Below are 15,493 nucleotides of genomic sequence, written 5' to 3' on the forward strand. Positions count from 1 at the left end.
CCCAAGCCATGAACCCAGGTACAGTAATGGAAACTCTTCAGCCCTGCAGACCTTGAGATCCCCCTACAAAATGCTCCCCTTGGTCTGCAGACCCCCAGCTCTGCACTTCAGGGGTGCCACCCCATCCCCTGCTCTGCAGGCGCAGGAGCCCAGCCAACCCGGCGTGGAGCACCTGCACATCCCGTGCTTCCCCTGGCACCTCGTGGTCCCTACCCCACGGGATCACCCGGGGCAAAGGGAGGCAGCCTGCAGGGGAACCACTGTCACAGTGGGAAGGAGCCCCTGGGCAGGTGACACCCCCATGGCTGCTGCTGTCCAGGCTGCATGTCAACTGGGCAGCGGGGAAGACACGGCAGAGGCCTGGGAAGGTGGGCCCCGAGGTGGACAGGCCCGTGCCCAGCTCCAGCCCAAGTCCAGATCTGCTCACCCACACTCCCAGCCTCAGGCTCAGAGGCTCCCCATGTGGCCCATGGCAGCCGCCTTCTGCCAACTGCAGATGCCCACAGCCTGGCGGGGCAGCCATGGCCTCTGGTACCCAGACGACATGGAGACACACCCATGTGCACACTTGCGCACACTCGTGCACATACCTGCATACACCTTCACTGACACCCACACACGCACGCACACACACACACTCAGCACACACCTGTGCACACCCTCACTCACACCTGCATGCACACTTGCATATATCCTCCTGCACAAACCCACATACACCCTTGCGCACACTCCCGTACACTGCACACACTCTTACACTCTCAGACACACATACAACCTCATGCACACACACCCCCATACACCCTCAGGCACACTCACGCACACACCCACATACAGCCTTATGCACACTTGTGCACACGCTTGCATACACCCTCATGCACACTCACACACACACCTGTGTACACCATCATACCCCCACATATTCTTGCATAAACCCTCACAGACTCACGCACACACACCCGTGTACACCCTCACACCCACACACATTCTTGCATACACCCTCACACACACTTGCACACACACCCATACACCCTCATGCACACTCGCACAAACACCCGTGTACACCATCATACCCCCACATATTCCTGCATAAACCCTCACACATACTCACGCACACACACCCGTGTACACCCTCACTCACACCCACACACATTCTTGCATACACCCTCATGCACACTTGCACACACACCTTCATACACCCTCATGCACATACCTGCATACACTCACCCACACCCATACACACACTTGTGCACACCCTCATGCACACTCACGCACACACCCACGAGCGCACTTGCACACACTCATGAACACTCGCACCCACACCCACACCCACATGCAGCCTCCCATGCTGGGGTCTCTGGGGGAGGCTGCCCCTCTGCTGGTGACTGTCACAGCAGGTCAGTCGTGACCCCTGGGCCGCCCCCAGCTCCACACCGGCCCCACCCCCGCATTTGTGTGAAACTCAGGGTGCCCTTCGCTGAGGGAGACTGGGAATCTTGAGGCCCACAGGCGTGACATTTCCAGGAAGAAGCCTGGGCCCGAGTGCGCCTTAGTCTCCCCAGGCAGCCCGGCCCCAAGCCCACCACTTTACGTCTAAGGGCGACCACCCCAGACAGCACTGGCCCGCAGGAACTGAGCCGCATACTCACCGTTTCTGGACTGGCTTCCTCCTCTTCCTCCCCGCATACACGCGCTCCCCGGGTGGGAGCATGGTCCGTCCTGAAGGGAGAGCAGCATCAGTCTGGCCGCATGGGAAGTGCATGCATCCGTCCCCCGTGGGGCCTCTCCACCCAGCCACCCCACTCAGCAGCCCTGGCCCAGAAGGACAGACAGACAGCCGGGGCTGCCGGGAAACGCGATCCACAGCAGAGGGTGTTCTCAAGCAAGATGCACTGCCACAGTCCGCGTGAAAGGCCAGGAGGCCACTCGCGGAGGGTGCACCACGCATTTGCCGCAGCTTCCTTACTCTTCCAGACCTTCCCTCGTGGCCTTGTACTTCTGTGCCAACAGGCTTCCTCTTTTTGACATAAAATCTCATCTTGATCACCAACTCAGCAAATCCTTAAAAATGAACTAGCTGCACTGTCCCAGCTGACCCCACCTGCCCCAGCTAACCACATCAACCAGGTAGCCCCAGCTGACCACACCTGCCCCAGGTGCCCGTACCGGCCCCAGCTGACCACACCTGCCCCAGGTGATCTTACCTGCCCCTGCTGACCACACCTGCCCCAGGTGACCCTACCTGCACCAGCTGATCACACCTGTTAAATATGCATGCACCCAACAACAGAGTTTCAAAATACATGAAGCAAAAACTAAAAAGATAAATGCTGCAGATGTCACACTCTTCTCAGTCTTCAGTAGGCCCAGTGGGGAAGCTATAAGGACACGGGTCTACAGCACCACCACCGACTGGAACACACTGCAATCTGAGGACCTGTCCACCCAGCCAGGGCAGCAGGCACGTTCTTGGTATGTGGAACATTTCCCAAGACAGTATGTCTGGGGCTTGAAACAATCCTTAACAAAGTTAAAAGAACAGAAACCATACAAAGTATCTCTAACCATTGCAGAATTAAACTAGAAACCAAGAACAGAAAGATATCTGGAAGAATCCCCAAATATGTGGAAAACAACACACTTCTAAATAACCTGTGGGTCAAAAAGGAAGTCTCAAGGGAATTTTAAAATTATTTTTAAAATACGAATGAAAATGAAAGGAGGACAACATGTGAGAATTTGTGGGATGAGGTTTATACCCAAAGTAATTGAAAGTGAGGATTCACACAGATATTTGCACACTGAAGTTCACAGCAGCATTATTCACAACTGCCTAAAGACTGAAGCAACCAGTGTCCACCAACTGATGACCAGACAAAATAAATGTGGTCTCTACCTAAAGGGAACAGTATTCAGCTGTAAAAGGAATGAAGTCTGATACATATGACAACATGGTAGAACCCTGAAGACGTCATGTTGAGTGGAATAAGCCAGACACAAGAGGACAAATATTGTGTGATCTCACTGGTATGGAATAATAAGAATAAGGAAACGCATAGAGTCAGATCTATAATATTCTGATCTCAGGGGATGGGGTGGGTTAGGGAATGGGAAATTAAGGCTTAAAATGTACAAGTGCCTATTTGGAATGATGGAAATATTTTGGTACTGGATGGTGGTACAGGCAAGACAACATTGTGAATGCAATTAACAGCACTGAATTATGTATTTGAGTGTGAGTAAAAGGGGAAATATTTGTACATATGGTAACAAAATAAAAATTGTGTAAAATTCATGGAACTACACGAGACAAACAGTGAACCCATGGACTATAGTTAATAGTACAATTATTTTAAAATGTGCTTTCACCAATTGTAACAAATGTTCCACACCAATGCAAGGCACCTAGTTCTGTTGCTGTGGCCATGAGCCAATGGCGTGTGAACCTCATCTGTTGCTGATTACATCTGCAGTCAGCTAGAAGGCGTGCCTGCTGCAATGAATGATTGATCTAATTGGCTGGTGCTTAAATGAGAGAGCGCAACGTAGCACAGCCCAAGCAGCTCAGCATACCTCATCTCAGCACTCGCAGCTCAGCCCAGGCCTTTGGAAATACAGAAAGGAATCACCCCAGGGAATGTTGTTGGAACCCAGAGGCCTGGAGAGAAGGTCAGCAGAGATCACCCTGTGCCTTTCCATGTAAAAAAGAACCTCAGTTGAAAGTTAGCTGCCTTTCCTCTAAAGAACTAACGAAATAAATCTCCTTTTATTAAAAGCCAATTCATCTTGGGTGTATTGCATTCTGGCAGCTAGCAAACTAGAACAGGTGGTATATGGGAATCCTGTATTTTATGCATGATTGTTCTGTAAATGCACAACTTCTCCAATAAAAAAAAATTGTGGGATGAATCTAAAACTATACATTGATGGAAACTGAGAGCAAAAATGCTTATAATAGAAAAATTAAAAGGTCTCAAATCAGTAAGCTAAGCTTCTACTTTAGAGAAAGAAGATAAATAAATCTAATTTGAAACAAAGGAAGGAAATAATAAAGAGCAAAAAACATGAAATTGAAAACATAAAAATAGAGAAAAATCAGTGGAACCAAAAAGTGTTTACTTTTTTTGAAGATCAATAAAATTGAGAACAATCCAGCCAAACTGATGATGAAATAAAGAAGACACAAAGCACTAATATCAGGAATGAAAGTGAGGACATCACTATAGACCCCACAGACATTAAAAGGAGAATAAAAGAACACTATCCCTACAAATTCAACAGCTTAGATGAAATGGGCCAATTCTTTAAAAAAGTAAACTATTAAAACTCACTCAAGAAAATATTGATAGCCTGAATAGTTCTATATCTTTTTTTTTTTTTTGGCATGGACAGGCTCTGGGAATTGAACCCGGCTCTCCATTATGGCAGATGAGAACTCTGCCACTGAGCCGCCATCGCACCGCCCTCTATATGTATTTTTTTAATGAAATTTATAGTTAAAAATCTTCCAGCTTTCAGTGGTAGAATGTTCGTCTTTAATGAGGGAGACCCAGGTTCCATTTCTGGACCATGCACTGAAAACAAAACAAACAAAAAAAAACCTTCCAACCAAGAAAACCCTAGGCCCATAAGGTTTACCAACTTAAGGAAGAAATAGTACCAGTTCTCTCTAATCTCTAGCATACAATTGAGTATTGCTGACTCGTTGATGAGGTCAGCATTACCTTGACATGAAAACCAAAAACATGACAAGAAAAAGAAACTACTGACCAGCATCCCTCGTGGACACAGACGCAACGGTCTGCAATTAAACATGAGCAGGTTGAACTCAGTGATACATGAAAAAGATAATACATCATGACCAAGAACTCAAGGCTGCCTCAGCATTCAAAAATTAGCCATTGTACAGTGGCCCTGGGAAGAGCTGCAAATGATGAGTCAAATAAGGGCGTGGGTGAGGCACCCAGACCCAGCCAGGGTGGCCAGGGAATCCTCCAAGAATAGTAATATCTACTTTGAAATATAAAGTCTAAGATGAAATAAGCTAGAGGAATAGTTCCTAAACATTTTGTTCACATGGCTCCATTAAATTTTAATTTTTTAAACACTCAATCATTGTAGTTCATTATATTAACAAACCAAAGAAGACACATGATTACCTAAATACATGTAAAAAAATTTTTTGACAAAAATGAAATAAAAGCTTATCAAATTAGGAATAGAAGAGAACTTACCTAACTGATAATGGGCATCTGTCAAAAGCCTAGAGCTAACATTACACCTAATTGTGAAAGCAAAATGTTTTCTGCTTGAGATCAGGAACAAAGCAAGGATGCCCACTGTCACCTCTCATTACATATCACCCTTGTATACTAACCAGGGCAATACAGTGAGAAAAAGAAATAAAGTCATAAAGCTCACAAAGGAATAAGCAAAGTCTCTCTGTTCACAGAAAACGCTATTGTACACAAAGAAAATTCCAAAAAATTTCCACAAACAAATATATAATAAATGAGTTCAGCAAGGGCACAGAGTTAAATGACAGTATCCGAAACCCAGCTGTGTTTCTAAATACTCTCAATGAGCAACTGGAAGTAAAAAAGCCATACCATTTACAATAGTACCAAAACAAAATTGAAATACTTAGGTATTTCAAGAGACCTCGTATGTATGTAAATGGGGGCATACATAATAAGAGAAAGGAATCACAGAGAAAAAATTTAAGAAATAATAGCAATTTTTTTCCAAATGTACTGAGAACTGTAAACTTACAGATCCAAGAAGCTCAATGAACCCCAAGCGTACAACACATGAAGAAAATTACACCAAAGGGCATCACAATCAAGTTGCTCATAACTAGATAAATGCAATAATCTTAAAAGCAGCCAGAGAAAATAGCCATTGTGTGCAGAGACCCAAAAATAAGGATGACAAAGAGGCCTCAGAGAAAACAATGCAGGCAAGGAGGCAGTAGAAAAACATCTTTAAAGTACTAAAATACAAATACCTGCCAACCTAAAATTCTACACCCTGTAAAAATATCTTTCAAAAAACAACTTTTTCAGACTTAACAAAAGCTGAAAGAAGCCACTGCCAATCGACTTCAGTATTAGAAATGTGAAGGAAATCTTCGGGCCAAAGGAAAATGATATCAGATGGAAACATGGATCTACATCAAGGAATAAAAAGCACAGGAAATGGTACCTACATGGGTAAATATGCAAGATTTTTCCTTACTATTTAAATATCTTTGAAAAATAAGTAGCTTTTTAAACAAAATACCAACCATGTATTACGGGGTTTGTCACCTACGTCGACATCAAATTCTTAGAGCAGGAGAGGAGGGGGCACCCAGGCCCCACACCCCAGGAGCATGGGGGCTAGGCGGAGAGGGGGCCTAGTCTCTGTACCCTCTGAAGTGGCCCCTCCTCTCCCATGGGCCCCTGGGCACTTCTCCCAGGACTGCAGGGACCCTGAATGAGGACAGGTTCCTCTGGCCCCAGGGCTCCGGGTTTCCTTTCTGTTCCTGCCCCATCCCCACCCCACCCCTGAGAGGTGCCCTGTCCCCATCGGCCCCAGCATGCCACCCCTCGGGAACTCAATCTCTCAACACAGTGGCGGCCCTCCCACATGGACACGAGCCAACACTGTGCACCAGGCTCCCCCATGCGCGTGCAACGTGGCTCCTGGCCAGTCTGGCTCTGCCCTGCTGTCCCCTGGCCTTGGCCAGCAGCACCCAGGGCCCGGGCGCACTCCGACTGCGCAGCCTCCCTGTCCCACTGGCACCATGACCCCTTCTGCAGCCCTTCCAGCCTCAACTGCCTGACCAGTGTCCACGGACCAGCCCACCCAGGAACCTAGACAGCTTCTCCCAGACCTGAACCCAAAACCCAAGAACAAAGGGAAAAATAAAATTAAAAACTTTCGTGTGTCAAAGGACACTATAAAGAAAATGAAAAACACACAGAATGGAATAAAATATTTGCAAATCATATATCCAATAAGGGTCAATTATCCAGAATATATAAAGAACTCCTACAATGCAACAACAAAAAGACAAATGACCCACTTTTTAAAATGGGCAAAGGACTTGAATAGCCATTTCTCCGAAGAAGATATTCCAATGACCAAAATCTCATGAAAAGGTGCTCAGTATCATTAGCCATTAGGGAAACGCAAATCGAAGCCACAACAAGACGCCACTTCATACCCACCAGGGTGGATACAATAAACTGAAAATGAGTTTTGAAGAGGATGTAGAGAAGTCAGCCCCCTACATAGCTTGTGGAATGTAAACGGTGCCGCCACTGTGAAAGGGTTTGGCTGTTACTCAAACGGCTCATCACAGAATTACCGTGTGAACTAACAATCCACTCCTAGCTACATAATCTCCAAGAATTGAAACAAGTATTCAAACAAATGCCGTATGTGAATGTTCATCACAGCATTACTCGTAACAGCTATAACTGGAAATAGCTCAAATGTCCAGCAGGAAGTGAGCAGATTTTTACAATTGTAGTGCTTCCGTGCAACAGAATATTTTTCAGCCATGGACAGGAACAAAGTACTGATCCAAGCTACACCGAGGATAAACCTGGAAAACATTACTCTAAGTGAAAGAACCCAAATCTGAATGACGACAGTGTCGACTCTGCCTAGGCAAGATGGCCAAAGAGCTAAGTCCCTGGGGACAGAAAGCAGGAGTCACTTCCAGGGACCCTGCAAGGGGGGCGGTGGGGAACAGGCACGGGCGGGGGCGCTGGTAGGGGTGAAGAGGGTCTTAAAGTGGGTGGGTGGGTGCGGGTCTGGGGAGGCAGGGCTGCAGGACTCACCCACAGCAGAAACACCAGGGGCGGCACCGGCCCTGCTGCGCAGTGGGGAGAAGAGGACAGGGCCGTTTCCTGCACCCACGCCCAGGGGCCTGAGACTGGGAAGGGGATGGCTGTGGGGGCCACTACTGGGGAGCGACAGCCCCTCCCTTTCCCACCGCACAACTGCATGCCTCAGCACCGGCTGCCCTGCCCCCGTCCCCCTGCGCCCACCGGGGACAAGGCCGCCTGGACACGGTGACCCACAATCTGGAGGCTCCCACTGCCGCCTGCTGTGGCCCCTAGGCCCGGCGTTCTGCCCTCCTGGCACCCACCTGCTGGGCGGTCCCTGCTCCGTCCCCAGGACCACCCAGGGCTGCTGGCACCCTGGGGCCTCTGACCAGGCCTGCCATGTTTCCCAAACCCACCTTCCCTGGTGTGTGGGGCATCCTTAAAGACGCAGGTTATCGCCCAGGGAAGGTAAGTGTCTCCAGATGCTTCCCCATTTGTGGGCGCGGGCAGGGCACGGAGGAAGAAAGCAGAGAAGCTGGCCCAGGGCAGGGTGGGGCCTCCCCCCACGGAGCCCACCCCAAATAACCACTTCCAGGTTTCCAACCTCTGCTGCAGCGTCCATCGCCCAGCAGACCCTGAATATGGGACGAGGACAGAATCGCAGCAGCCAGCTCTAGTTCCCTCAACACGTGGCCGTGTGCCTCAAAAGGTGAACGCTCCTCTATATTGAACCAGATTTCCCCCATATGTTCCCCTCTAAGCAAGACTCGGGGGTCCCAGACCCACCAACTGCAGCCCCCTTCTGTGCTTCGGGAGCTGGTCACAGACAACTTTGTAGGTTAGGGAGCAGGGGGGCCCCCCCTGCTCTTTGGGCACTGCTGCAGCAGGGCAGGTGGGTCCTGGGGATTTGGGGGTGTGTGGGTGCCAGCTGCCCAAGCCGGTCTGTGGGGGGGGGTGGGGGGGGCAGGGGTGTCTGACCTGGGCCTCCCCCGGCATTAGGCTGTGAGCTGATTATGCACTTCTCAGAGAAACTTGAAAGTTTATGAAAAACTCTTTCTTCTGCTAAAAGTAATGCCTGTTTGTTTTAGAAATAAAAACCTCGTCCCCACATGGCACTATCCCCTTAAGCCAAGTGTTAATTTTTGGGGTATGTCCCCTGGGGTCTGCAGTCCGCTGCCTGGGCTTGGGCATGCCCTGCTCGGCAGCCCCGGATGGGCTTCCCCCACAATTTCCTCACCTATAAAAGCGGGGTGACAATGGCAGCTGCCCAGGGGTGCTGCAGGACAGAGGGAGGGCGTGGCCCCTCCCTGGCACTGCCCCAGGCCCGCAGGGGCCCCTCGCTGGAGTAAGCAACAGCGCCTGCCCTGCAGGTCCCAGCGGCCCGGAGCCCTGAGGCCCCAGGGCGGGGGCCGCAGCCGCTGACTGCCGGGAGAGGTCCGGCCTCAGACCGTCAAGAACCCAGAGCCTTGAGGGCTCATCACCCAGGGCCCCTTCTACCCCTGCGTGCCCCCTCCCAGCCCAGGGCCTGCGGCTGGCCACAGGGGCACCGGTGGTGTCCAGGGCAGCGAGGACCCAGCTGTCCACTCCCGTGGGTCCCCACCCGCTGCGGCGCCTCGAGCCCGCAGGGAGCGGAGCCAGGCCAGTGGGGCCCCTGGGCCTTTACCAGGAAGATGGCGTCCTCTACCTCAGGGGTGCCCCTCCCCAGGAGACCACCAGGACTACGCAGAGGTGCGCAGGCCTGCGCCGGTGTGGGGGCGGCCAGAGACGGCCGGGCACTGTGTCCTCAGCTCAGGCATCCACAATCCGAGACCTTCGGCCACGAAAGACACAGGAAAAAGAGTTTTGCATGTGCCCTTACGTGAAACCAAGCCTGGGATGCAGGGCCACTTCCTAGTGTCCGAACGGGCTAGTGCCCGGGCACCGACAGGGAAAGGCGGACGTGGTCGTGGTCCCAGTCCCCCGGACCCCCGGACCCCCACGGACCCCCGGCCGCGTCCCGGGTCTGTGGCTTGCAGTTCAGCCCTGCCGAGGGCCTGACAGCACAACGCTTCCCAGAGAAAGGGACCCAGGGCAAAGGGCAAGAAGCCCCCTCCTCCGGAGCTCCGGGCGCAGGTCCTGGCCTGCGGCTGACATTCCGAGCCCCCGGGGGAGAGAGGGGGAACTGAGGACAACGAACAGAGGAGCAACTTCTTTCCAAAATCCCGTTTTTTATTTTAAGTGAGCAACTGTCCCTCGAACCTGAGTTCTCCCCGGGTCTAGAGCCCGCGCCTCGGCGACCCGGCTGCGGTCCGGGGAGGCGTCGGGGCAGCACCCCCGGGCCCGCGGGTCCTCGAGCCTCTGCCGGGGTCTCCATCCTGGGACGCCACCGCGGGCAGCCCTCAGCACCCCGGCCTCCCGGCGCCCCGCCCCGAGCCACTTACCCCGGCGCCGCGGGTGTCAGGCGCACCCGCGAGGGGAGCACAGGAGGCGCGCACGGGAGGCCGCCGGGACACGGGAGGCCGCCGGGACACGGGGCGCTCGCATCTCCAGGGCCAGGTGGCGGCGGCGCTGCGCTCTCAAGGACGGCCCCCGCCCCGCCCCGCCTCACGGCCAGGCCAGGGAGGAGAGGGGGTGCCAGCCCGCAGCCCCGCCCCACGCCAGCCCTGCGCCCGCCCGCGCCCGCCCGCGCCCCGAAGCCCCCGAAGCCCCGAGTCTCCGTGGCGGGTGGTTCGCACTCTGCGCCCCTCACACCTGGGGGAACGGCCTGCGCCCCGCGTCCCTGGAGCCCCCGCCCCGCACGCCTAGGTCTATGCCGGAGCCCCCGAGGACGCTGGTCAGCCCCGCCCCCGTCGTCCTCCCGCCCCGCCTGCGGAACATTGCGAGAATGTGAAAGGGCTGAAGTGTTTTGCAAAGTAGAAAATACTCACGTCACGCTCTTTTGACCCGGGGCTTCCCTCCTGGGTGGGTTGGTCCCAGGGGCGAGATCACTCGTACCAGACGGGTCCCCTCCCCGCGCGCCCCCCACGCCCTCCCCTCTGGGCTCCCGCGCGGGCCCTCCCTGCGCCCCTCTCCGCTCTGACGGGGGCCCCCACACAGCCCGCCAGGGACCCCCGCGAGCCGCGCCCCATCCGAGGGCCCAGTCCCCCGTCCCGGGGTCCTCACCGGGACGCGCCCTAGAGTCCCCGCAGCCCCCGCCCAGCGCCTCCGTGGCCCCGCATCCCGGCCGCCGCCTCGCGGGGTCGGAGGAACCGGCGAGCGCGGCCGTCCCCGGGTGGTCCCACCCTGCGTCCTCGGAACCCAGCAGACCCCCGCCCCGCTCCGCTCTTCGGCCTCGGACTTGAGCCACTGAAATCAGCGGTTACGCCCCGGCCCGCACACGCTTAGGACCGTTGCCCCGCAGCTGCAGCCGGAAACCGGAGAATGGCTTGGTCTTCGCGTTATTTCCCTACGTGGAAAAGTGCGCAGCTATTGCAAACTGTGAAATGAATGCTCAATTTTGTAAGGTGCATTATGCCAGGAAATGTTTGGGTGGTAACAATGAGGATACAGGTAAACTTTAGTTTTTTCTTTTACTTGTTAAAAATTTCTGTAATTCCTGAGTGTTTTGCAAGCAGCAGCCCTTTGTGGTTTGTCTGACATGTGCTTGTGTGTGTGTGTGTTAACGGGGGTACTAGGAGTTGCAAACCCCGTCAATGATGGGGGTTGCCCTGCTTGGGACAACCGCAGACCCTGAAATACGGGCTGGCGAGTCCTGGGCTCTGTGGGCCCCCTCAGCACCCCCTTATCCAATAAGGGCCGGCACTTCCCCCACGTCTTAGGGAACCCCCCCCTTCTCGCCTCGCCATCAGGCATGAGTCACCGCACCAGGGGGCTACCAAATTGAGACGCTTCGTTTTAGCTCCCCCCACCGCCCACATTCGGGGGCATTGACACAGGCCCGCCCCTCCCGGGGTCCACACCAGCTCCCAGCACCCCCAGCCCGCAGTTGCTGGGAGGACCGTCCTGCCCTGGGTTCGGAAGGAAAAGGAACTGTCCTGCCCCCTCGGCCAAACTGCGCTCCAGTGCCCAGCCCGGGTCGGCTCCACATGGCCCCAGCTCGCTGCTGCCGGGCCGAGGGGGATCCTCCAGGTCCCCGGGCTCAGCAGACACGTGGCCCCCTTAGTACAGCTGCGGGCTTGGGGAGGGGTGCTGGCAGCAGGCTGGCAGTGGGGCTGGATACCAGGCCTGGGTGCTGGTGCTGGGTACAGAGGGGACATGTGCAGGTCCACTGGGGTGGCCCTCGTTCCAGGTCTGCATGGCGTGCCCCTTGTAGCCACATACCTGGACCTCTCCAGGCCAGGGCTGCGCTGTGCTGCTTCCTTTCCTGGGAGCCTCTGCTCAGTTGTGCTTCCTGTCCTTCCTCCGACCCAGGTGCACAGGGCTGGATCCAGCCTCGGTTTCTTGATTGTAACCCGGAGGCGCTGTGGCCCACTTTAGAGGGTGGTTATGAGAAACCCAGAGCCTCCTGCAGGCAGAGCTGGGTGGTCTCCGGCCTGTGCTCGAGCCCCCCCCCCCCCCGGCTGCAGGACCAGCCCCCCTGCACTCTCCTCATTCGAAGTGGAGCCCCGGCTCACCTTCCACGGGACCACCCCTCCTGACTCCTCGCCCTGGGCAGCCCCCACCCCTTCCTGGGAGCGCCTCTGCCCAGGGGCTGGAGCCCCAGCTGCCCAACCCTCCCCACCCCGCAGGTCAGACTGCCCAGAGCACCGCCCCAGCCGGCCGCGGGAGGTGGACGAGGAGGTGCAGACGAGGAGGGGAAGCCAGAGAGGTGCTGAGGGGCGCTGTGGCCTTGCGCTGCCCGGGCGCCTCCTGCCGCCGGGGAAAGTGATGGCTGAGAAGCAGCGCGGCGCTGGCTGCTAGAGGTCCACGCCCTGGGCCGGGGCCTAAGCACCTCCAGCGGGGCCCACAGGGGCCCAGGGACCTTCAGGGGGTGGGGTGGGGGCGGTGGGGCGGCAGCGGGTTCAGGGCGTGGAGGGGGGTTGCCCGGGCGCCAGCCTCGGGGAAGCGGACCCAACGCCTCGAGCGCCGCCGCCCCTGCTGAGGCCCAGGTGGGACCCAGGTGCGGGGCACTCCGTAGCTTCCCGCTTTCATCCCGTGGGGCCCGCCCCCCAGCTGGTAAGAAGTGGAGTGGGGTCAGGACGTGGGGTCTGGGTCCCGACGGCGGCTCCTTCGCGGGAATGGGAAAGCGCGTGGGCTGCCTCGCCCCACATCTCGCACCCGCCGGCTCCCGCAGCTCACCGAGAACTCCCCGCCCCGCCGCGGAGCCCTGGAGCTGCTCACACCCCCTGCTCCCTGACCTCCCCTCTCCTGCCTCAGCCTGGAGCCCCCACCCCTCAGCACCACCTGACGTTTGGGGTCCTGCCCCCTCAGTGCAGGGTCTTCAGTAGCAGAAACTTGTCTCCCTCATTCCTTCCAAGCCCAGGACATGGCCTGGTGGCTGCAGAAGTTGGGGGGTGAGGGCAGAGGGAAGGAGGAGGCGGGGAGTAGTGGGGGGTGGGGGGTGGGAGAGGGAGTGAAGGGGGGCCGGAGGGCCACATTTTCAACCAGTTTCTTTGTTGTGCGAGTGCAGACTACTAGAAAGTCCGTGTTCACCTGCTTACTTTTCTTTGACCCTATCACTGCTCACTTCGCCCCTGACACCTGGAAAGTCAGGCTCAATCCCTTCCCCTGCGCTCTCCTAGTCGCTGGGTTTTCCTTGGTGATGTGGCCTTTTTCCATCCACTGTGCCAGGCACTCAGTGACCCTTCCAAATTAAACTCATGCCCCTTACTTCTGGGAACAACATTTTTTAAAAAAAAACTTCTCTACCATTTCCTCTGTCTTTTCTCTGGCAAATCTGTTAGTTGAGCCTTATGGAGCCATCTTCTAACAGTCTTGACTTTTCTTCCCTCCTTTCCATGTTCTTGGTCTTTTACTCCCAGGCCTGGGAACTGTCTGAGCAGGGGTCTCGAGTACGGTGGCAGCCCCCCTCCTCCCAATGCCAGCACCTGGAGCTACTTCCCGGGACCCTGGGGTTCTCTGTGAGGTGCTGGTTTGCCCACAGGGGGACTGGGGGTCAATGGGGTCTTCCCCACCCAGCTCCTGTACCCCTGCCCCAGCTCCTGTACCCCCACCCCCAGCTCCTACACCCCACCTGTCAGAGGCCGTGTGAGGGTTAGGGATGCAGGCACAGACCCAGGGCAGCTGCCCCTGCTTGTGGGGGCTGCATTAGAGGTGACAGGAACCAGGGCAGGGAGCCCCAGGGAGCTCGGCGGCACTCTCCCTTCCCCCATGCCCAGCAGAGGGGGACTGGCCTCCTGACCCTCCCTCAGGCAGAGGAAACTGAGACTCCCCACCCAACAAGGTGGACTTCGAGTGGAGCAGGCCGGGAGCCCTCGGTCACCTTTCTCTACAAGGCACTGCTGGGGGTCAGAGCCGGGAGTATGGCTTCCATGCGCAGCTCAGATGAGGTGGGGATCTGTTCAAACAAGCAGATGCTCGAGGTGGGGTCTACACTGGCAGGTCAGGCACTGCATAGGTCAGGGTCTACACTGGCAGGTCAGGGTCTACACTGGCGGATCAGGCACTGCATGGATCAGTCTACATACAGCACGTGTTCCTCCTTTCCCACGCAGCCAGAGGCACAGAGCGACCCGACGCATCAAGGCTGCAGATGGTAAGTGTCTCCCCAACAACTTTCTTCAGGCAGCTGCCTGCTTTCCTCCCAGGGTTTGTCGCCCACCCCCACCTCCCCAGACCTGCAGAAGCGGCTCCTGGTTGGCGTGGGAGACTCAGCCTGGCCCTGCATGGCAGACTGAGAGGAAGGTCCACACGGCAGAGCCCTGGGACCCGGGGGCTGGGCCCTCCGAGGGCAGACCCGGGTGGGTAGCTTTCCTCCTCCTTCAGGGCTGTGCCCCTGCCCCTCCCCAGGTACACAGGCCGCGGGGGACCCAGCTGGGTGAGGAGGACAGAGTGGCTGTCCAGGGAACGTAGCAGTGGATGTGAGCAAGGAGGGGCCACGGGAGGGCTCCCCACTTGGGGGGGGTGCAGACGGCCGGGGGTGCCCCTCTATGTGCTGAGGGAAAGGCCACTGACCCACTGCACCCATCAGAAGGGGGAGAGAAAACCACAAGGTCAAAAACCGAGAGGCCGACAGGGCAAGAAGGCCATGGGGCTGTGGCCAACGGGCTGGGCTAGCAGAGTGGACTTGGAGGGAAGGGTCAGCAGCTCTCCGGGACAGCTCACCCAAGCGCCGTGCACAGGAGCAGAGTGGGGCCACAGTCAGCAGCGTCCGGGCAGTGCTCAGCCATTGTCCGCTAAAAGGGGTAACAAGCTTGAGAAATGGCCCAACAAAGACCCTCGCGTGCGGGGACTCATCTCCAAACACTGCACAGATGTAGGGGAGTGGGGGAGCCCCGGATGGCGGCTGCAGCACAAGACCCTGACTTGTTCTACTTTCAGGATTGGAAATTTCACCTTAAAAATTCCAATGAACAACAATCACGGGGCATAAAAAAGTAATGAACAAAACATAGTTGCTTCCTCCTTTCAAGAAACAGAAACTCACACCTTTCTAAGCAAAATCAAGATTTGCAGGCCCCGACAATTTGTATAGAATCTCTTCCCTTCCTGTGACAGCAGCGTCTGCGCTGGGTGCCTGGCCTGGCAAGACTCGGCGC

At 55.7% G+C, this 15,493-nt stretch overlaps 1 protein-coding gene across 1 annotated transcript in view; it reads right to left on the bottom strand.

Annotated features, from left to right (window-relative positions):
* AHRR (aryl hydrocarbon receptor repressor) overlaps nt 1–10,315 on the bottom strand; it is a 122,765-nt gene extending 112,450 nt beyond the window's left edge. The window contains exons 1-2 of the mRNA XM_077116775.1: nt 10,238–10,315; nt 1,647–1,716 (exon numbers count right to left, since the gene is read on the bottom strand). Coding sequence (XP_076972890.1) covers nt 1,647–1,708 — 62 coding nt within the window. The 5' untranslated portion in view covers nt 1,709–1,716; nt 10,238–10,315. The remainder of the gene's footprint in view (nt 1–1,646; nt 1,717–10,237) is intronic.
* Nucleotides 10,316–15,493: the final 5,178 nt, after the last annotated feature.

Source organism: Tamandua tetradactyla, chromosome 9 (assembly GCF_023851605.1).
Source record: "Tamandua tetradactyla isolate mTamTet1 chromosome 9, mTamTet1.pri, whole genome shotgun sequence".
NCBI classification, from domain to species: Eukaryota; Metazoa; Chordata; class Mammalia; order Pilosa; family Myrmecophagidae; genus Tamandua; species Tamandua tetradactyla.